The sequence below is a fragment of the Canis lupus genome, chromosome 21 (assembly GCF_048164855.1).
Source record: "Canis lupus baileyi chromosome 21, mCanLup2.hap1, whole genome shotgun sequence".
NCBI lineage: Eukaryota > Metazoa > Chordata > Mammalia > Carnivora > Canidae > Canis > Canis lupus.
In genome coordinates this window covers 39,760,757-39,782,912 of record NC_132858.1, presented here as the reverse complement: position 1 = coordinate 39,782,912, position 22,156 = coordinate 39,760,757, and the positions used below count along the sequence as shown (strand labels likewise).

General features: G+C 39.8%; 1 protein-coding gene across 2 annotated transcripts in view; it reads left to right on the top strand.

The window, feature by feature from the left end:
* RELN (reelin) overlaps positions 1–22,156 on the top strand; it is a 498,553-nt gene that overhangs the window by 403,692 nt on the left and 72,705 nt on the right. For both annotated transcript variants that reach the window (XR_012014160.1, XM_072791484.1), the window contains exons 31-41: positions 3–79; positions 6,967–7,125; positions 7,312–7,500; positions 8,013–8,286; positions 10,962–11,102; positions 11,207–11,384; positions 14,993–15,077; positions 15,953–16,135; positions 18,432–18,603; positions 18,703–18,805; positions 20,800–21,029. Coding sequence is in view for 1 of the 2 variants with exons in the window: in XM_072791484.1 (XP_072647585.1) it covers positions 3–79; positions 6,967–7,125; positions 7,312–7,500; positions 8,013–8,286; positions 10,962–11,102; positions 11,207–11,384; positions 14,993–15,077; positions 15,953–16,135; positions 18,432–18,603; positions 18,703–18,805; positions 20,800–21,029 (1,791 nt within the window). In the remaining variant the exon portion in view is untranslated. The remainder of the gene's footprint in view (positions 1–2; positions 80–6,966; positions 7,126–7,311; positions 7,501–8,012; positions 8,287–10,961; positions 11,103–11,206; positions 11,385–14,992; positions 15,078–15,952; positions 16,136–18,431; positions 18,604–18,702; positions 18,806–20,799; positions 21,030–22,156) is intronic.

The window sequence follows — 22,156 nt, the reverse complement described above, 5'->3', positions numbered from 1 at the left end:
AGACTTGTTCAGTTTTATATACAGATTGGAAGTAAAACTTCAGGAATTACCTGCATCAAACCAAGAGCTAGAAATGAAGGTAAGCTGCTGTATTTCCATAGAAATTATAGTTACTTTGGGCAAATTAGTCCTCTTTCTTCCCAAAATTTGGCCAGGATTTTGCAAACTGAGACACTACATTGCATCATTTCTTCTCTCTCTTCTTCATCATTAAATGGCTAGCTGTGTAGAGCCATGATCTTTTAGGTTCCTCATCTAGATCCTTAAGCCTGAAATGAAAAGCTTATGGATCATGTCACAGTATATTTGTTTTGATCAAGGTATATTTGTTTATGATCAAAGTGTGTGTTTTTTAAGGAATGCTGTTTCTTTATAAGTTTCAATAGAAAAAAATAGCAGAGCCTTTTACATTTAGTGTGGGGCTAGAAGCCTGTTTGCATTGGGCAAATAGACTCTGCTTCCTGCCCATAAATGTTCTGGTGATATTAGCATCCTTTGGTAGAAGAAACAGTTCTTGGTGGTGATAAACCTTAACTTTTACTAAGCACATATTATATTCAAGGCACTATTCCAAGTGTTTTATCTGTTCATTTCATTTTCATTCATACCTCTTTGCCATAGGCATTATTAGTCCTATTTCACAGCTATAGAAACTGAGGCACAGTAGGTCAAGTAACTTACCCAAGATCATGCAGTCAGTAAGTGGATGAGCAGAGACTGAACCACTGATGCTTGTTCCAGAATGGATGTCTTGACCACCTGCATACTGCTTCCCTCCTTGCCCAGAACTCTGCTTTGTCTAGGCATCCTGACCATTTTGTGTCTCAGAAATTCAGTTTTTTTTTAAGATTTATTTATTTATTCATGAGAGACACAGAGAGAGGCACAGAGAGAAGGGCTGAGACATAGGCAGAGGGAGAAGCAGGCTCCCTTTAGGGAGCCTGATGTGAGGCTCAATCCTAGGACCCCGGGATCATGACCCAAGCCAAAGGCAAACCCTCAACCACTGAGCCACCCAGGCGTCCCAGGGATTCAGTTCTGAAAGAAATACAAAATACTTGTGGCATATATAAATGGTCTCCAGGAGCTCTGCAGATAGGATGGGATGCCCTAAGGAACCCTGAATGCAACTTTTCCCAGCACAGAATCCATGGACCTCTCAGATGGATCTTCCTCCAAACCTTGATCTCATGGATGGTGTGTGACAAGTCTTGTAGCTTCTGAGTTTGTTATTATTTCAGGCATAACTGTGTATAACATGTTGGCTTAAACCATATCTGTTAGTGGAGCTACTAATAGCTGTAATGATCCGTCCTAAATATGCTCGGCCATATCGTCACTAACTAAAGCTTTCATGACTTTTTCTGAGTATCTCAGTACTTTTAGTCTAGTAATTACCCAGATCATCGATTTACTGAAGCAGTGGTCTAAAGACTTTTACAAACCATTTTGCATTCCCTAATCTCTTCAACAAATGTTTATTTAAGAATCTACTCTAAGGCAGCCAGGGTGCCTCAGCAGTTTAGCGCCGCCTTCAGCCCAGGGCGTGACCTTGGAGACCAGGATTGAATCCCAAGTCAGGCTCCCTGCATAGAGCCTGCTTCTCCCTCTGCCTGTGTCTCTGCCTCTCTCTCTGCTTCTCTCATGAATAAATAAATAAAATCTTTAAAAAAAAATAATAATAATCTGCTCTAAGCCAAACATGTTCTAGGCTACAGATAGTGTCACAAAATGTCTGACACATCAGTCATGATGAGCTGGGTTATGCTGCTACAATGAACAATCTCTAAATCTCAGTGGATTAAATTTTTAAAAAATGAGATCTTGCCATTTGCAGTGACGTGGTTGGAACTAGAGGGTATTGTGTTAAGCGAAATAAGTCAATCAGAGAAAGACCATTATTATATGATCTCATTCATATGTGGAATTTAAGAAACAAAACGGGATCCTAAGCGACGGGAGGGAAAAATAAAATAAGACAAAACAAGAGGACACAAGGCATAAGAGACTCTTAATCATACAAAACAAACTGAGGGTTGCTGGAGGGGAGGCAGGTGGGGGGATGAGGTAACTGGGTGATGGACATTAAGGAGAGCACGTGATATAATGAGCACTGGGTGTTATATAAGACTGATGAATCACTGATCTCTACGTCTGAAACCAATAACGTATTATATGTTAATTAATTAAATTTAAATTTAAAAAATAAATAAATCTCAGTGGGTTAAAACAGAAAAGATTTGTCCTTTGTGCTACACTTTAATCGAGGCTCATCTGAGGTTCTTATTCCAGCACCCAGAATAGTGAAGCAGCTGCTGGGTAGATTCTGGATGTTGCCAGCCATGTGGCAGGGGGAAAGAGAGAAGATGGTGAAGGGGACAAGAAGTCCAAACCACCATGTGCCAGAAGGGGGGGAACCAGAGTGACACTCATGACCATAGCAGACAAAACCCCTTTCCCGGAAGGGCACCTCCATTCTGGGGAAGGGAGTCAGAAAACAGATAACTGAGAGGTTAGATTGACGGGCTAGATGGAAATACATAAGCTGATGAGATGACAGCTGCTGATTGGGTGATTTGATTTAGATAAAGTGGTCTGGGAGGGGGCTTACTGTGAAAGAAACATTTAAATTGGAATCTAAAGGATGAAAAGGAGCCAGCAACATAATGAGCTCAGGGAAAGTTTTCTAGTCAGAAGAAACAGCAGAGGCCACGAAGTAGAAAAGAATTGTGATGTCGGAGAACAGAAATAAGGCTAGTGTGGCTAGGGAATCGTTGAAATGGGGACAGGAGCCCAGGCATTCAGGGCGTTGCTAGCCATGGTAGGGAGATGGGGTCTCAGTCTGTGTGTCATGAACACCAACAGAAGGCTTTTTAGCCCAGGCGATGACATAATCTGATTTAAATTTTTACAAGATCACCCTACAGAAATAATAAGTAGTTCAAAACATATAAATATTTATAGAACATGTACTCTGCCCATGCAGAGGCAGGAGCTTTGAGGTATATACAGAAGACAGGGTCCTTGGCATCAAGACCTTATTTTCTGATTGGAGAGGTAGAACATTTTAACATTTCTTTAACCTTTGTCATAAAATTACTATAAAATACTTGGTGGTTGGAACAATATAGCAATTGTGTGTACATGACTCTTCTGAAAATTACAGTTCTGTGGATATAACCTTTAAAAAAAAACTGACCAGAGTATACTGGGAAGCATCTACTTGATATAGAAGTGAAGTTGGGGGAAATCCCTGTATGGCTCAGTGGTTTAGCGCCTGCCTTCGGCCCAGGGCGTCATCCTGGAGTCCCGGGATCAAGTCCCATGTCAGGCTCCCTGCATGGGGCCTGCTTCTCCCTCTGCCTGTGTCTCTGTCTCTCTGTCTTTCTCTCTCTCTCTCTCTCATGAATAAATAAAATCTAAAGAAAGAAAGGAGGGAAGAAAGAAGGAAAGAAAGAAGGAAAGAAAGAAGGAAAGAAAAATGAAGTTGGCCCTACCGGCCAAATTCCCTTAGGAACAAGTAACTTTTTCTCAACTACTCTTGAGCTATTGAACTCCTTGCTAGCCACGTAATTCACATCCCACAGGCATTTCTCAGCCTTTTATTGAAAACTGGTTGTTAAAATGTAAATCTGCCTAAATCCTTAAACCAATCTCTTCCAGTAAAGATTTTTTACTTGCTCAAGCTGAAGCATTAATTTACATATTTGGAATTAAAATCAAAATTAGGCTATTTTCAATAAGACGGGGCAGCATGCAGATGGAGTTGTAATTTAGAGAGAGAAATGTACATGCCCAAAACTCTCAGTAGATGAGCTAAAATGGCTTGGTTTTTTTCTCAGATGTGCAGTGTGCCAGATGACACAGCTAATGGGGCTCAGCAATTTATATAAAATATGGAGACTGCTGTTTCCCTTTCTTGCATTCCTCCCTTGTTTCATTGTTGGGAGGCCCTCCTTTATTGTTGTTTGGGATTGGGCCCTAATCTCAGCAGACCTTGTTGTGATACTCTTAAAAAGGCTAATGAGGCCTGCAGGCAGAAACCCTTAGGAAGCTTTAAAAGGCAGATTCTGATTCAGCCAGACTGGGGTGCTTTGCTGTAGAACAAATTACTCCAAAACTGGGTGGCTTAACACAACAAATGTTAGTTATCTTCTTGTTTCTGTGAGTTGGGATTCAGAAGCAACTTAGCTGGGTGGTTCTGGCTCAGAATCTTTCATAAGGTTGCGTGCAAGATAAAAGCCAGGAGGTGGGCAGGCATCTAAAGACCCAAGCAGGGCTGGAGGATCTATTTCTAATACGCTCTCTTTCATGGCTGTTGGCAAGAGGCCTCCGTTTCTTCCTGGTGAATCTATCTGTAGGCTGCTTGAGCATCCTTACCACCTGTCACCCAGCTTTGCTCAAGCAAGAGGACCATGAGAGAAAACAGGAAGAAAGTGCAAAGCCTTTCATGGCCTGGTCTCAAAAATCACACACTGTCATTCTTATCCTATTCTATATATTGCATGCAAGCTACTAAGTCCAGTGACACTCAAAAAAAGAAAGATGGATTAAGCTCCACTTTAAAAAAAAAAAACTTTTATTTATTTACTCATGACAGATAGAGGCAGAGACATAGGCAGAGGGAGAAGCAGGCTCCCTCCTGGGAGCCCGATGAGGGACTCGATCCCAGGACCCCAGGATCACGACCCAAGCCAAAGGCAAACATTCAACCACTGAGCCACCTCGGTGCCCCAAGCTCCACTTTTTGAAGGGAAGAGTGTCAAAGAATTTGTGGACAGGTTTTAAAACCACCACAGGTAGGTCCTGTTCCCAGGTGATGCGGTGCCGGTTCTTGGACCATACTTTGAGTAGAAGGTACTAGAAAGGACTAGCCAGTGAGACTTTTTTTTTTTCTCATGATGCTTCCTTTCTGGTTCTGTAATCTACCTTCTGAATAGGTCACACACACACACCCCAGATAGATAACTACCTAAACTATTCTCTCTCTCATCTTATTAAATGTAAACCATATCAACAAAAATAGTCACAAGAAAAACTAAATTTTGAAGTGTCTGCTCTCTCAGCCACCCAAAATCACATTAAAAGCAAATAGGACATATTTTGAACAAACATTAAAGGTTGGGGACTGGATTTTTGCCAGAAATTCCTCAACTTAACTAAATAAAGACGAGAAACAGACTACCTTCCATTTTCTTCATGAACTTTACTGTAACTCTCTTCCTCCAACACATGGATCTGCAGCCACCCACTGAAGCTTTAACTGCCAATCTCTACACCTCTATGCATCATGCTCTCTCCCTAAAGAGTTCCTATTCTTTGAGCTATCTTTATCTTCTCATTATAAATGATGATTTCTTCTATTTTAAATCTGGTAAGATTAATTTTCCTGAGAGTTCTGATTTTTTGCGTATTAGTCATTATTGTTCCTGGCATCCTCCCTTGTCAGATGTGGTAACAATAATTCCATGTGCTAACAACTAGCCTTAAAAGGCATTCTTTTGCTTCTATATTTTATCCTAATAGTTCCTGAAACTTAATTTTAGTAAACTCTTAGTTACCCAGCATGATAAAAGGATTGAAATATTCCCATCAGCCAATGATGGGGAAAATCAAAAAGTTACTGTATGTACCATGAATGATTTAAAATTCTCCAAAAAGGTTAAGATATAACAAAATTAGTATAACAAATACACCTTTACTGAACATAATTTCTGTGAATACTCAGAAAGTACGTCAGTATCACCAGACATAATTATGAGTATGCAGTACCAGTCTTGGGAACAGTTATGGAATAGGTAATTAGATGCCAAGAAAGCCTTCTGCCCCTCCCATCAATAGCAACAGATAGATAGATGGATGGATAGATACATACATACATACATTCATACATACATACATAGATGAATAGATGATGCATAGATATATAGACAGACACATAGATACATAATAGATATCCTGTTGATTCTCAAAATTTTTTTTGTTTTTTTGTTTTTTTGGGTTTTTTTTGCATTCATGCTTACCCTTTCCCTGTCCTCTTTTAGCATAAAAAAGTGTCTGGGCACCTGGGTCACTCAGTCAGCTAAGCATCTGACTCTTAATCTCAGCTCAAGTCGTGATCTTGGGAGTTGTGAGTTCAAGCCCGGCACTGCAGCCACCCTGGGCATGGAGCCTACTTAAAAAAATTAATAAATAAATTAAAAAGTTTCCAGGAGACGTAGCAAGGGCAGCATATATGGTCCTATAACTTTAATGGGCAGGTCCCTAAATCATGTCACTCTGGTAATAGGTGGAGGGACATTGGGTAAGGGGGGTGGGTAAAGAGGGAAAGGGCGACACGGAAAGGAAAGTAGAACTAATATTGAAGGGGAGTGAATTTTCTGCTTTGCTATTTAGTAATTTGACTTCATTCTGTCTTCAGTAGCCAAAGTCTGATACAGTATGAAGTGCCAGTGAAAGGATTTTCTTCTGTGTAATAGAATTTCAGATTGGGCCATGCTTCCTGTCTGGCGCTTCAGCAAAAAAAGAGCACCACTTGATTTTTGTGCTGAGGAGATTGAGACATTTCTTCTGAGTGTCTAATAATGATATATGAGACTTGGGAATGTTCAGGACACAATATAAAATTCAAATACATGATCTGGAGTGGATTTTTTATGTCCCCTTTACCAAACTACTCATCATTCATACAAAGCTGAGTAGTCTTTAAAAGAACTTACGGGTTTTTTTTTTTTTTTTTTTTCATCTTCCCTTTCCTGGGAGTTGGTGCCCTAGAAACTGTCAAGGAATTGATGAGACTTCAGGTCTGCTAATTCATTCCTTGGACGTTAGATGAATGTGCCCTCGTTCTATGAGATGCAATTTGAAGTTTCTGCTGCAGTCTTGCCATTTTAAAAATACTGTTCCTTGCCTTTCTTGCCTCTAGGAAAGCTGTCCAAGTAACTGGATTTATGTCTTTTAACTCAGGGCTTGTTGTTCAGTATTCAAATGACAACGGGATACTCTGGCATTTGCTTCGAGAGTTGGACTTCATGTCATTTCTGGAGCCACAGATCATTTCCATTGACCTACCACGGGAGGCGAAAACCCCCGCTACAGCTTTTCGATGGTGGCAGCCCCAACATGGCAAGTTACTGCTCACGCCACCCTTCCTGGTGGCCTTGAGAACATGCAGTTAAAGCCACATTGTACCATATGCATCTTAATTTGCTTTCAGTTTCCTGGATAATTTGATTTAAAATCACAGTCATAAAGATGCTGATAGGCTCTATAACGAACTCTCTCTAACCACCTTTATTCATCTGATTTCAGGGAAACATTCAGCCCAGTGGGCCTTGGATGATGTCCTTATAGGAATGAATGACAGCTCTCAAACTGGGTTTCAAGACAAATTTGATGGCTCCATTGATTTGCAAGCCAGCTGGTACCGGATCCAGGGAGGTCAAGTTGGTATTGACTGTCTCTCTATGGACACCGCTCTCATATTCACTGAAAACATAGGTATATATATTTTCACCAGATAAAGGGAGAATATTTAATTAACTAGAGGACTAAATGAACTAAAACCCAAGAGGAGACTCTAATACAAAAATGTATACATAACTGCCTGTGCTGAGGGAGACTCTGGAAAAAAAAAAAAGAATTGGGTTGACCTCCAAGATAACCTGTTAGGTCCAGTGGCAGCTTACATTAGGACTGTCCTTCGTGTGGTCTAACTCAGGTGTCTTCAAAGCAGAGCCATAAAATCTCTCTTTGAACACCTCCCCGTGTTTCATAATTTGCAGAATTGCAGATATAAGATGCCTCAAGATGGTAACGCTTTTCAAACTAGCTGCCTTCCATGTGTCCAAGTCTATTCTAACCAAATAAAAGCTATTATTGCGAGACGAAGTCACTTCAGATAAGACATAATTTTTTGTTTGCCACCGAAAGTGTTCGTTACAAAGCACAAATGCAAAATAAGCAAGGAGAGAACAGTTATAGGCTACCATTAAACTTTTCCTTTTTTGTAGGAAAACCTCGTTATGCAGAGACCTGGGATTTTCATGTGTCAGCATCAACCTTCTTGCAGTTTGAAATGAGCATGGGCTGCAGCAAGCCCTTCAGCAACTCCCACAGTGTACAGCTCCAGTATTCTCTAAACAACGGCAGGGACTGGCACCTGGTCACTGAAGAGTGTGTGCCTCCAACCATTGGCTGCCTGCACTACACGGAAAGTTCAACTTACACCTCCGAACGATTCCAGAATTGGAAGCGGATCACCGTCTACCTTCCACTCTCCACCATGTGAGAATTGTCGTTTGGCTTCATGTCAGAGCTTTGGGTTTCTGTCACCTAATTGGAAAATAATTGTGACTCCACTTGGCAATGCTATTACTCCCTCATGATCATTATGCATGGAGTGCTGGCGGGGTGGGCGGTTGCGGAAAGTACCAGGTGCTTTGGGTTGCGATTTTTTAACGGGTTTAGTGAGTACCAGAAGTTTCACAGACCTGAACCTCCCTGTTCTTTGGCAACATGAAGCCTGCCCACCGGATCCAGTTTTAAAAATAAGTTCTGTTCTGTTGTAAAAATTAGTATCTACCCAATAACCAGAGTGATATTTGTTCACGCTGAGCGGTATGTGGAATCATCACACACGGAAGAATAGTAGCCTTCATTTTCCTTTCCCCCTTCCTTCCTTCCTTCCTTCCTTCCTTCCTTCCTTCCTTCCTTCCCCCCCTCCCTCCCTCCCTCCCTCCTTTCTTTCCTTCTTTTTATTCTCAGTACCACACTGAGAGTAAAAATTTGGTTCCTTCAGAATGCTCATATTGTTTTTACATCATTCCTCCCCTCCCTGGGATTTCAGATCACATTCAAGAGTTGCATTGGGCGTAATTACAGCAGGCTCCCAGGTTTGTGGTTTAGGCATTGGGATAATTTGGGGATCTGTTGAGGAACTGCTGTGTCCTGTGGTGGCTGGTTAGAGATTGTGCCGTCCTGGGATGTCACCCCCTCAAATCCCTGCCCCTTCCTGACACTACTCTGTGCTGATTTACAGGCAAGGCAGCCTCTGCAGCCTGCATACCAGCCTCCTGCATCTGCTGGCTTCCTTAGAGATTTAGGGGCAGAGCCTGGCAAAATAATCAGAGTGGAAACAGAGATAATACAGGGTATCCCTTCCTTTCCCTTTGTGTCTCAAGTGCATATTGGCCAACCTCGGTGACTCAGCTCCCGGGAGAAGGCCCTCCTATGACCCTGGCACCTGGGCACCAGCAACAGTGTCTCCTCCCAGTAGCCCCCCAGCTTTGGACTTGTGGTGTCTTCCCCACTTTGCTCAACTCTGGTTTCCTCACTTGCCCCTGTTGGCTTCTCAGCTCTGTCTGGCACCAACTGTACCTCCAGTTCCCTGTATTAAATGCTCTCTATATTAAATACTCAGTGATTTCCATTTTGCTGATTTTATTCTGATTCAGAGATGGACAACCAAGTGGCAGAAAGAAAACAAATGCAGGAAACCAAAGCATTTCAGCATTTAGCCAAAAATGGTTTCCTGTGGACCCCCAGTAGCTCAGTTATTCACTGTACTTTTATTCAACAAACATTCATTGAATATCTGCTATAGAACTCTAATTGTAGAACTCTAATGCAAAAGGAATAAGCGGATACCAGGACTCATATGTATTATAGTGGACATCTCAGCAGTTATTTATGATATAAAATGATGATATTGCTAATACTCGGGGATGTTATTGAAACACAGGCGTACTACCTGAGGGTAGGGGCATCTGAGCGAGCTTCCTGGAGGGGCCAATCTCTAAACTGAGTAAGGAGGTAGAGCTTGTCTAGGTGGAGAGGCCTTGTTGGGGGTTGGGGAGGGTGTTATACAGCTTGGCCTTGACATTCCATTCCTTGGGGAGCCATCAGAAGGGTGTTAAGTGGAGTGGTGATGTGATCAGATCTCCATTTTTAAGCCCCCACACTGGCAGCTGTGTAGCACTGAGGGAGAATCTGTATAGGGAAACAATAGCACTCGAAATGTTACTATTGAAATTCTACTTCAAGTAGGCTGTGTTCCACATTCCAAATAAGTGAGTCACAGACTTCTGCGGTGCAGGCTGCTCCCAAGTGAGGGACCGCTTCACTGTTGGGCTAAGGCTGGTACATTCCTTGACAAGGTCATCTTCTGACAGCACGTTCCAAAAGCAGATTGCAAATCGAATAGAAAATGCAGGAGTGCATCACATCGTTCTGGCCCTCACCTTTAGGGATCCAGAACCTCAGGCCCAGCAGGGAGACAGAACTTCCATGGGGCTTCCATTTACTGCCTCAGAAACCATTTAGGGACAGCAGAACAGGAACATCATGATGAGAAAGTCCTGAGATTCCAGCTTTTCCTCATGTTTATCATGCCTTCCCTCTCTTTCCTTGTCCTCAACAGCAGGAAAAGCCTGAAAACAAAACACAGAAATTTGCACGTGGTTCAACCACAGAATAAGTTGATCCTTGGAGATAACTTTCCCATCCCACATGTGCTAGAAGACACTTGTATGAAAGAAAGGGTGAGGAGCACCTGGGTGGTTCAGTGGTTGAGCATCTGCCTTTGGCTCAGGTCATGATCCCACGGTCCTGGGATCGAGTCCTGCATCAGGCTCCCCGCAGTGAGCCTGCTTCTCCCTCTGCCTATGTCTCTACCTCTCTCTGTGTCTCTCATGAATAAAATAAAATCTTTAAAAAAGAAAAGAAAAGAAAGAATAAAAGGTGAAATATTTAAAAAGCATGTTTTCTACTCTCTTGTTTTGGGGTTCAGCGGGAAAGAGCATCCAACGCTCGGTGTGAGAACTGTCTCAAGTAAGTGGGAACTGGAATAGAGGTGGGCTCTTGAGAGCGAAAGGGGAATTAAAATGAAATGTACTACTTTTGAGGGTGCTTGTCTAACCAAGTGTGGGGGTTTTGTTTGTTTGTTGTTTGTTTTTGGCTAGATCTCCCAGGACCCGCTTCCGATGGATTCAGTCCAACTACACCATGGGGGCCGACTCCTGGGCTATTGATAACGTTCTGCTGGCCTCGGGGTGCCCCTGGCTGTGCTCAGGACGAGGGATTTGCGATGACGGACGCTGTGTGTAAGTCAACAAAACCAGCAGCTGCTTTCTTGACAATACAAAAACGTAAGCGGCTTTCAGACTCACGACAAATAATGCCTTTCTTCCACTCCTTTTTTCCTTAGGTGTGACCGGGGCTTTGGTGGAGCCTACTGTGTGCCAGTTGTTCCTCTGCCCTCCATTCTTAAGGATGATTTCAATGGGAACCTACATCCCGATCTTTGGCCTGAAGTGTATGGTGCTGAGAGGGGGAATCTGAATGGTGAAACCATCAAATCTGGAACATCGCTTATTTTTAAAGGGGTCAGATGAGATTCTGCTTCTCTACACTGCTACTGGGATTCCCTCCTTCCCTCACTGCTTCACACAATTGTGTTTCTGAACCTGCTCAGATGGTGCATTATTTTATACATAGCAGTTGTCTTCCTACCCGAACCATGTTTCCTTCTCCATTCAGCATAATCATTCTTTGAGATCACTTAGGCATAAAATCTTTCCTCTGCTTTGGTGATCAGATCTGTGTTACTTTCTGCTGCAATTAAAAATTGCAGCAGAAATATATATGCACACACACACAAATTGTGCATATGCAATTTCTAGAATCTTCTAGAATGTAGCATTTTATTTGTTTTTGAAATATATGACTTGTGGAATTATAAACAATGGTCTTTGTTTTTTCCTTTCTTTTTTTTTTTCCTTTTCCTCCTGCCAATAGAACCCTTTGGTGACTTTAAGAAAACCAAACACTTGAGTCAAGTGAAATAGCATTCTCAGACACTGTTAGTATACTTTGTATTTCAACCTAGATGTCTGGTTAAAGAGATGTTAAGCTGTTGTGTAAAACACTATGCTGGTTGGCACATCTTCCTATGTGAATACTTGTTATGTCCCATCTCTCCCAGCATGGGGAAATCAGCTGATATAGGTGTGCAGATGAAATCTTTAACAAAAATCTGCATGGGTTTCTGTACAAACAACCTTAATGATTAAAACACCTAACACTTAGAAAATTAGACAGCCTGGAACTTTTTCAATTATAGCCGATAGATGCTGTCATCCTTGTTCAAATCTCGAATTCTTCTCAAGTTTGGCTGAGAGAGAAAAAAACACTTAAGGGTCTGAGAGATTTATAAGTCCCTAAGAGCTATGAGAGGCCAAAGAAATGGAGATAGGATGTTTGAGGATGGGAACTACTGGTTTTTGCATGTGTGGTTTTTCAGTCTTGTTGGAGGCATTAGCTCTGATTACCACTAGCTCACTTCCGATCTGCTTGCAGCATTGACAAGACCAAAAAGCAGGGGCCCTGTGACTTTTCATGATTTAAATGTCTTTACTGATAAATTTTTAAGCAGTGGGATTAACTTGGTCCCTAGATCCTATAAAGGAGGAAGATACACAGTGTTTTCTATTTTCCCTTTAGCCATCCAAATGCAAGAGCAGCCAAGCATTATATGTATTAGACATATTATCCATCAGCTCTGCAAGCTGTAGAGAAGGCTCAGCGTGGCCATTCAGTAGGGTGCAGGTTGACCTAGAAAGGCATTCTTTCAGAAAAAAGGAAATGATAGTGCTATAGATTTCGGAGTACTATCAGCTATTAGAATAGCTTGTTGGATGCCAAAGAACTCCCACATTTAGCACAAATGGATTAATGAATCTGCAAAAAGGATGAGAAAAGAAACCTATCCGTGTGAACTAGAATGTACACAGAAGCAGGACTTGACAGTTCCATCATGTAATTAATATCAAGCGCTGAACTACAAGCAAATACTACAACATGAAAGATACTTTCATACACATCGTGCCCACTTTCAACATAATTGTTCCTACAAGATGCAATGTGAAATGGTTCTTTTAGGGCTGATTTATATTTTCCTGTGGGAACAACTTTATACTTAAGTTCCATAATCAAAGGGGAAGAAATCATCGTATTCCTTTAACTTGATGTTAGCAAGGGCTATTTATTAGCCAGATCTATCAACTACCCACCTCAAAGCTTTTCCATTACCAAGTTAAAGAAGCCACTTTTCCTCAACACCTCAACCTCCACGTGGCACCAAGCCGTAAAGCCATCAGGGCTTTGTGCCTGTCAGGGTACGGGGCAGAGAGTGTCTCTCAACAGCGAGACATGAAGAACAGGCATTGACTAGGTGTCACAGACTGAGCAGGGCAGTGAGTTATGACAGTAAAAGAAAAGCAAAGACTGGAAATATAAGGCTTTTACAGGACAACCTGCAATCCTGGAAGTTTGAGTCGATGCTTTGTGAAGTTCAGGGTCAGTTATACATGCCATTACTTTTTCATGACAGTATTAAATAATTCCCAAACTCTAAATTTCATATTATCTAGATTTCTTCTCCCAAAACCAAAAGATGATTTAATAAACAAAACACTAGCATCCTATGAAGGATGGAAGATAAGTTTCGCATTCTGACATATCTGGATTCGAATTATACCATCAACACTTTTTAGCTTTGCGATCTTGAGCAAGTTACTGTATTGCTGTCTCGAGTTTCCCCCTCTGCATCATAAAGATAATAATATCTTGCCCTTACAAGTGCTATGTCCTTTAAAGGGGAAAAGCATCTATTTTAGAACCTAGCATATAATACACTCAATAACATGGTTGCTATTACAAAATTAGTTCTCTTTTCAATTTTTTAGCTATTGAGGATTTTGTGCCATGTAATAAGAAAAACAGGAAGAATTTGCTTTCTAGTTAAAATGATGTCCAGTGTTCATTAGTTGACACTTAAGAAATCTAGGAGCACCTGAGTGGCCCAGTTGGTTAAGCATGCAACTCTTAGTTTCAGCTTAGGTCATGATCTTAGGGTCCTGGGATCGAGCCCCTTTAGTATAGCTTAGTCAAACTTTTGTTCATGTCTGGTTCCACACTCAGCAGGGTATCTGCTTCAGATTCTCTCTCCATCTGCCCCTTCTGCTCATTCTCTCCCTCTCTCTCTCTCTTTTTCAAATAAATAAATAAATCTTTAAAAAAAGGAAGGAAGGAAGGAAGGAAGGAAGGAAAAAAGAAAGAAAGAAAAGAAAGAAAAAGAAAGAAAGAAAGAAAGAAAGAAAGAAAGAAAGAAAGAAAGAAATCCAGTGTTCACCCAGTATCACACAGTCCTATACCACTAAAGAGTCACTTTATTCAGAAATCATAGCTAAGAAGCTTAAAAGGCCTATTTGTACCTTAGGACATTTGCATAGTGAAATTCTATTTTACTGGCTGTCACTGCTGTCCTGTGTACACACGGAGAAAACAAGCTATGGAGCTGTCAATCCCAGGCAACCAGAAATACTTAATTAGCAGAAAAAATTACCAAAGCTAATGTGATCGCTTTCTTCCTTCTTTGGCTTCTCTGCGTGAACAGTTACAGCCGAGGCATGGGGACTTGCTTAGTTATGCCTTATTTAACTTGACCAACTGGAGGGTGTTGTGTCAGCCTGAATGAGAGCCTCCCAGGCTGTCGGAGTGCACAAAGGAGTAGTAAGTCCCTGCGACTCCTTGGAGCACTGAAAAAGTTACCTATTAGATCCCAGATTCCAGCAGGAGCGCTTGGCAGAGAATTTCCATCTGTTTCCTCATTACCCCTCTCATGGCGTGCTGTGGTCAAAGGAGGCTACTTTTTAAAAAGGCCTGCAGATATGTAACGTCCTTTATGCACTGCTTTTTATAAAAGTCACAGCAAAGTGTGATTTAGACTTGAGACAATGAAATTGTGTAGTCATGAGAAATGAAAGCCTTAAGAAAAGGGAAGTGATTAATTTTTCCTTTTAAACTGGACCAAACATTGCTTCTGGATCATTACTTGTATGTATCTGTTACCTAGCTAATGCAAGTTAGGTGTATAAAATAATAATTTTACAACCGAAATAAGATTGCTTAACTTACATTTTTTTGTTTTCAGGAAGGACTGAGGATGCTTATTTCAAGAGATCTAGACTGTACCAATACTATGTATGTCCAGTTTTCACTTAGATTTATAGCAAAAGGTAAGTCTTTCCTTCTATGAGTAGAATTCATTATTTCCCTTCAAGAGAACTCCCCCTTGCCTTACACAGTTCCTCCCCCACAAAGAAATAATGGATTTGAGGCCCATAAATTCTGCTACATGGAAGAGCTAACATAAATTTGAGTAGATAAATGTTCACATATGTGTTTCTGTAATACTATAATCTATAATACTAATATTTATCTTAATATAAGAGTAAGATAACTACTGACTTTGCAATAATTTCATATACCTGTAATAATCATACTTGTTCTGTGGTAGTTAAATTTATCCTCATGCCCCTGAGTCTTTTTTTCCACTGCTACTTCCTAGGTGTAGGAATTTTGCATTTTAAAAATTTAACTTATGGACATTTTGTATTTCCTTTTACAGATGTGAACCCCCAAACGACAGCTCTTTGCTATTATGACCTTTAAGGTTAACTAAATAATTTCCTTGACAAATAATGCCCTTTGGATATAATAAACTTTCAAACAGATTTTTGCTTGTATCCTGAAATTTAAATGTTTGACCATTTATAAAATTGTGTTGCTCATAGAAGCAAATTTTTCTGATGTAGTATTTCCTAAATGAAATACAGAAAGATATGTGTTCATATCTGAGGAAGAGGGGGAGATACTGCTTTGTGAAATCTGAGATCTGGTGTGCATTTAGAGATACAATCATACAGTAAGCCCTACCTGACATTGCTTTAAGCTGCCTCTGAGGCCTCTCTCACAGGCCTCACAGGCCTCACAGGCCTCTCTGTGAAGCTAAGTCAGCTTATGCATCGATGCCAAAAGAATAGTCTTAGAATATTACCACTTCCCCACTCTTTTCACAATATGTTTTATGCCTGTGGTGTCTTCCTTCTAGGTACCCCAGAGAGGTCTCACTCTATTCTATTACAATTCTCCATCAATGGGGGAATCACTTGGCACCTGATGGATGAATTTTACTTCCCTCAAACAACCAACATACTTTTCATTAATGTTCCCTTGCCATATACTGCCCAGACCAACGCTACAAGGTTCAGACTCTGGCAACCTTATAATAACGGTAAGAGTGCACACATTCTCCTGTGTTCAAAACTGACTGTGCTATTGTACCATGTTTTTCTAAGATGTGGTGGAAATGTTTGTCAGCAGAGTGGTTTAGCTATCCATAACGTATTTTACATGCTTCACTTTCGAGGAGTCTCAGTGAATATTTAACTTTATGTATCTTTATCGTCTCTTTGTACTTGACTCCTAAGTTCTCTTGATGATGTAAATATAGCTAAAGCCTCTTACAGAGCTAAGGTTTGTAAAAAATAATTCAGCATAATCATCAGTCATTCATCAATTGTAGCTACATTCTTGCTGAATTCATTTAAGAATAAATAGTTCTCCTGAGTATGGCGTTTCATTAGTGAGACAGAACAACATTGCAGCAAAATACCATGACAAAGTGACAGCGACTTACACCAACCAGGTAGTGCCTTAGATAAAATATTCTTATCACATACACTCGCTTCAGTCATAAGTTAAAGTGAATGTATAATTTAATAGCATTTTCAGATGGTTACAGAAAATGATTTTACAAATTTGTAATGTTTTATTGCTTCCAATATTTCTATTAACTGCTGATTATAAAGGACCAGACTCTACCAAATCATGCATTTAATGGCCTGAGTAAGCATGGAGATATTCTATTAAGCAGATTCTTTGCAGAGGTAGCACGGAAATGAATAAGAAAAATGTACTGCTCTCTCAAAAATTTAACCTGAATATTTATTTTATAACTAATAAACCAAAACTTTTTAAACTTATTATTAACAGACAGAAATAACCTCTTATAACCACCAAATAAAAGTAAATAAATAAATAAATAAATGCGACCAAGTTTCACAATCCAGAGGATCATTGTCTTCATGTTATGATTGGAATGCTTACCTGATTTTTCTTTACTGTTTTCACCAACTGCTTCCAAAACAAGAAAAGAGAATACAGCTACTAGAATTAGAATAGTGATAGGATTAGAGAGAGAGACACATACATATATGACTTCATTTAAATCATCAGGTTATTTCTACAGGCTCCTGTTTACAGATTCTTTTTTTTTTTTTTTTTGGTAAGAATTATAGTCAGTAAAGAAGCAACCTTGGAGAATTTTGATGTTTCTGCCTGGGATGGTCTTATCTCCTTGTTTCCTTGAGTCCAAACAGCGCTTTGCAAAGGCAGCCTGCATTTGCTCTTCTTACCTACTCAGTAGATATCTTCCTTAAACACCCAGCCTGTGTTGCTGAATCAAATTCTATGACAGCCTAAGGAGTGATTTTTACTAGCTTTCTAGAAAGTCCTTTATATCTCCAAATAAACATAAAAAATTTGAAAAGCATTTAAAAAAGTATATAACAGTATTTTCTTCTGTGTAGTTTTAACAATTAAATAAAATTATGTGGGCATCCCTGGGTGGTTTAGCTCCTGCCTTCAGCCCAGGGCATGATCCTGGGGTCCTGGGATCAAGTCCTGCATCGGGCTCCCTGCATGGAGCCTGCTTCTGTCTCTGTCTCTGTCTCTTTCTCTGTCTCTGTCTCTCTCTCTTTCATGAATAAATAAATAAATAAAATCATAAATATGAATAAATGAATAAAATTATGCATCAAGCCAGTGTTTGAATTACAACAGTCCTTCAGCCTGACCATAGCATGAGACCAAATGATGAGTTGACTCTAAAAGGTCATGAGTTGGGGCACCTGGGTGGCTGGTTGAGCCTTTGGTTCAGATACTAATCCCAGGGTCCTGGGATGAAGTCCTGTATCATGTTCCCCGCAGGGGGCCTGCTTCTCCCTCTGCCTATATCTCTACCTCTCTCTGTGTGTCTCTCATGAAAAAATAAAATAAAATAAGACAAATAAATAAAATTTTTTAAATGTCGTTAGTTGCTCCTCAAATCAACAAGTGTACCTGAGTTTTAAATCCACAGGCTTGTCCGCTTATGCTCCAGATTCAAATATCTTACAGATTCCCCTAAACCATGACAACATAACTCAAATCCCATTCTTGGCAGTGGAAGTCTCTAGCACCGCACCACTGTTCCTGGAAGGGCAGTCACTTTTATAAACCATTTCAGCTTTCTGAAATCAGTGAGGCTGCTCCCTGCTCTGTCAATTTAATACGATTGACAGCTTAATTTTTTCATACTTTAATTGCTACAAATACACTATTGTATAGTCTATGTTTCTTTGTCTAGAAGGCATATATGTAACCTGTGTTACTGATTCCCTTCTGTCCTTTACCTTCTTGTAACAAGCAGAAATGTCTCTCCAATTTTCACCAGTGGAAAAACTTTTTTTAATCCCCAAATGCCTTAGGTAAGAAAGAAGAAATCTGGATTATTGATGACTTCATTATTGATGGGAATAATCTAAACAACCCTCTGATGCTACTGGATACATTTGACTTTGGACCCAGAGAAGACAATTGGTTTTTCTATCCTGGTGGTAACATTGGTCTTTATTGCCCATATTCTTCAAAAGGAGCACCGTAAGTATTTAATTGAGGCACTAAAGTGAAACCATTGCTCTATACAAATCACAATCAACTTTTGCCCAATGGATTTCTTGTTGTTTTCTTACATAACAGCGAGGAAGATTCAGCTATGGTATTTGTTTCAAATGAAGTTGGTGAGCATTCCATTACCACTCGTGACCTGGATGTGAATGAGAACACCATCATACAATTTGAGGTACTTGACTTTATTCTATCAGAAATGCTTTAAATTTTATCTTGAACAAAAGCCAGGAAAGAAAAGGAAAATAACAGATAATTTCATGCATTATGACTTTCCATTTTTGTCCAAGGACAAAAGAGGTTTTATATCATAATTCATTTTTATTAGCAGAACCAATTGGCCTACTAAGGTTTATTTCTGAATCTTTGCCCTTTATTTATGACATAATCTCCCTACCTACTATAATGGGAAGTTTTTGACATAAATTATTTTAAACATTATAAAAACAAAAAGGACCATACTATTCTAGTATTATTGTTGTCACAATTTTTATGTGTTACATAAGACCCAGTCAATGTAACTACTGTTATACCACGCCAGCACATTTATATGATATTTATTATGGTGCTATGAAGTTTACAGATAAAATAACACGACACTACTTTCTATTATTTTTGTGTATTTCATTAATATTCATGACTTCTTATAATTTTGAAGAGAGCTAATTAATAATGTATAAAAGAAAACCTTTTTATGTATTTTGAAAACTTAGATAAAATCGATCAGAACCAAGGGTGCATTGAGCCATCATTCAGTAGTATTAATTTTCAAAAACACTTGTTTCATAGCTGTGGTCTGTATCTACTTTTGAGAAAGCTTACAATAGTGCCTAACTGCATCAACAAAATTCAGAATATTTGTTTTAGATTAACTCTCCTGTAGTCTCTAAACTAGAGTTGTCTCTTCCACCTCAAAAGTCAGAGACCAGGGGTGCGTTGATGAAGTGTCTGCCTTCTGCTCAGGTCATGATCTCAGGGTCCTGGGGTTGAGCCCTATGTTGGGCTCCCTGCTCAGTAGGGAATCTGCTCCTCCCACTCCCTCTGCCCCTGCCCCTCGCTCGAGCTCTCTTGCTCACTCCCTCTCTCTCTCTCAAATAAATAAATAAAATCTTTTAAAAAAAGAGACCAAATAATGCTTTCATAGAGAAATTATTCTGTATCTATTTTCTAAAATTTCTGTTATGTTTTCTAATTTTATTTTAAGTTACTTAAATAACTTTCTATTATATTTTCTAAATGTATGCTTTAAATGTTAATTTAAAAAAATAATACCTGTGGTTTATTCTGTTATCAGAAGGATCTAGGTAGAAACAAATGCCTGTAGTTGAAAAGTTTATCTAATGCTGATAGATTACTCATCAAAAGGTACAAGGTGTAAGTTCAACCACAAAAATTATAAATATAAATATGTCTGGTTACTACAACAGCAAGAAAATATTAATCTCAACTGCAAGAGGGGAAAATTGCTTGGAAAGAATTACTTGCATGTATTTAAGTTTTAGTTTATTTACCTGAAAGTATGGGAAAAGGAATGAAGTAGTTATTTCCCTGATGACCTGGTTAAGAAAGTCTGAGAATGCTCTCCCTGTGCCATGGAAATAGTAACAATAATTGTATTTGTTTTTGACAATAAGTGTATTTGTTTTTGTCTTCATATTGAATACATACTGAAGTTTTTTCACGTGCAAAACTTTGGGGATTATTTGGAAGGTCTCACAAGAAGGAAAACAGAAGTCTTTATTCCTAACAGAAGGACTGGAAAAAAAAAAAAAAAAAAAAACTAATGGTTAGAAGTAAGGAAATAGTCTTTGTTACGATTTGCTTGATTTGGCTATGAAAGTAGGCCAGAGGTAAAATTTGGAATCCATGCCAGCCCCTGCCTTATCCACTTCCTAGCTTTTTGTAAAATGAGGGGAAATAAATTTTTTATGAGGCCCTTTGAGGTTCTTTATGAAAAAATTATTCTTTGAAGGTAATATATGATATTACTCAGTTAGGCAAAACAGAATTTTATCGTGTTAAATATTTCAGCAAGACAGTTCCCAGGAAAATGGACTCTTGAGAAAATAATGAAGTGGTGAATCATTTCAAGGCTTGTTGCTCTGCAGTAATTTGTATCGGTTTTTTTTTTTTGTTTTTTTTTGTTTTTTTTTTTCCTTCTTCCCCAAGATCAATGTTGGATGCTCCACTGATAGCTCATCTACTGATCCGGTCAGACTTGAGTTTTCAAGGGACTTCGGGGCCACTTGGCACCTGCTGCTCCCCCTCTGCTACCACAGCAGCAGCCACATCAGCTCCCTGTGCTCCACTGAGCACCACCCAAGCAGCGCCTACTACCCAGGGACCACCCAGGGCTGGAGAAGGGAAGTCGTGCACTTTGGGAAGTTGCACCTTTGCGGGTGAGAGGAACTGCCAGCATTTTTCTCATTTGACCATTTTTTCCATGATGTCATCATGGATGTGACACTTTCTTGGGGGCAACTTCTACCCTGTTTCTTTCTCAGTTCTTGGCTTCAGCAGATCAGTGAATATTCCAAGGCATAGGACATAGATGACACATGACTCACTTTTAGTTTGAAGATAGATTTCTTTTCTTAAAAAGGATTTAATTTATTTATTCATGAAACAGAGACATAGGCAGAGGGAAAAACAGGCTCCCCACAGGGAGCTTGATGAGGGACTTGATCCCAGGACCCCGGGATCAGAACCTGAGCCAAAGCAAATGCCCAACCACTGAGCCACCCAGGCATCCCTAGTTTGAAAATAGATTTAAGAGAGTACACCATGGACTGTACCCTGTAGTGGGCTCATATGCCCCAGGGGTCTTTATTAGATCAATTAGGAAGCAACAGAAATATGGTTTTCTCCTAATGTTGTAATCCACTCCCCTCTCACCTGCTCCCACCTCCCAATATAAATGCAGTTAGAATTTTACAACTTGGGGATGCCTGGGTGGCTCAACAGTTGAGCGTATGCCTGTGGCTCAGGTCATGATCTCAGGATCCGGGATCAAGTTCTGCATCGGGCTCCCCGCAGGGAATGCTTCTCCCTCTGCCTGTGTCTCTGCTTCTCTCTCTGTGTCTCTCATAAATAAATAAAAATCTAAAAAAGCAAAAAAGAATTTTATGACTTGTAGACACCTACTGAGTCTCTTGTGTATGGAGAGGGCACAGCCGGAGGTAGGAAGAATATTCTAGGTGCCTCATAAAAAAATTGTTCCACACTCCCTGCCACCCAGGCATTTTTTTCAACCTCTCTCAGCATTCTTGCTACATATATTTGACTCTTCTATTGAAAAGCTATCTGGAGATAAAGTAACTTCAATTCCAATAGAAACGAAATGAATAGTTCAAAAACTAAAACTAATAATATAAGTGAACAAAAAGAGGAAATCAACAAAGCGGCCTGCCTCAAAATTTGTCTTTTCTCTGAGAAGAAAGAACTTATTCTTTCAGGGTATGTCAAGAAAAGAAGAAAGTACTAATATACTTTCAAGATGGAAATAGATTTACATTCCCAACATGAA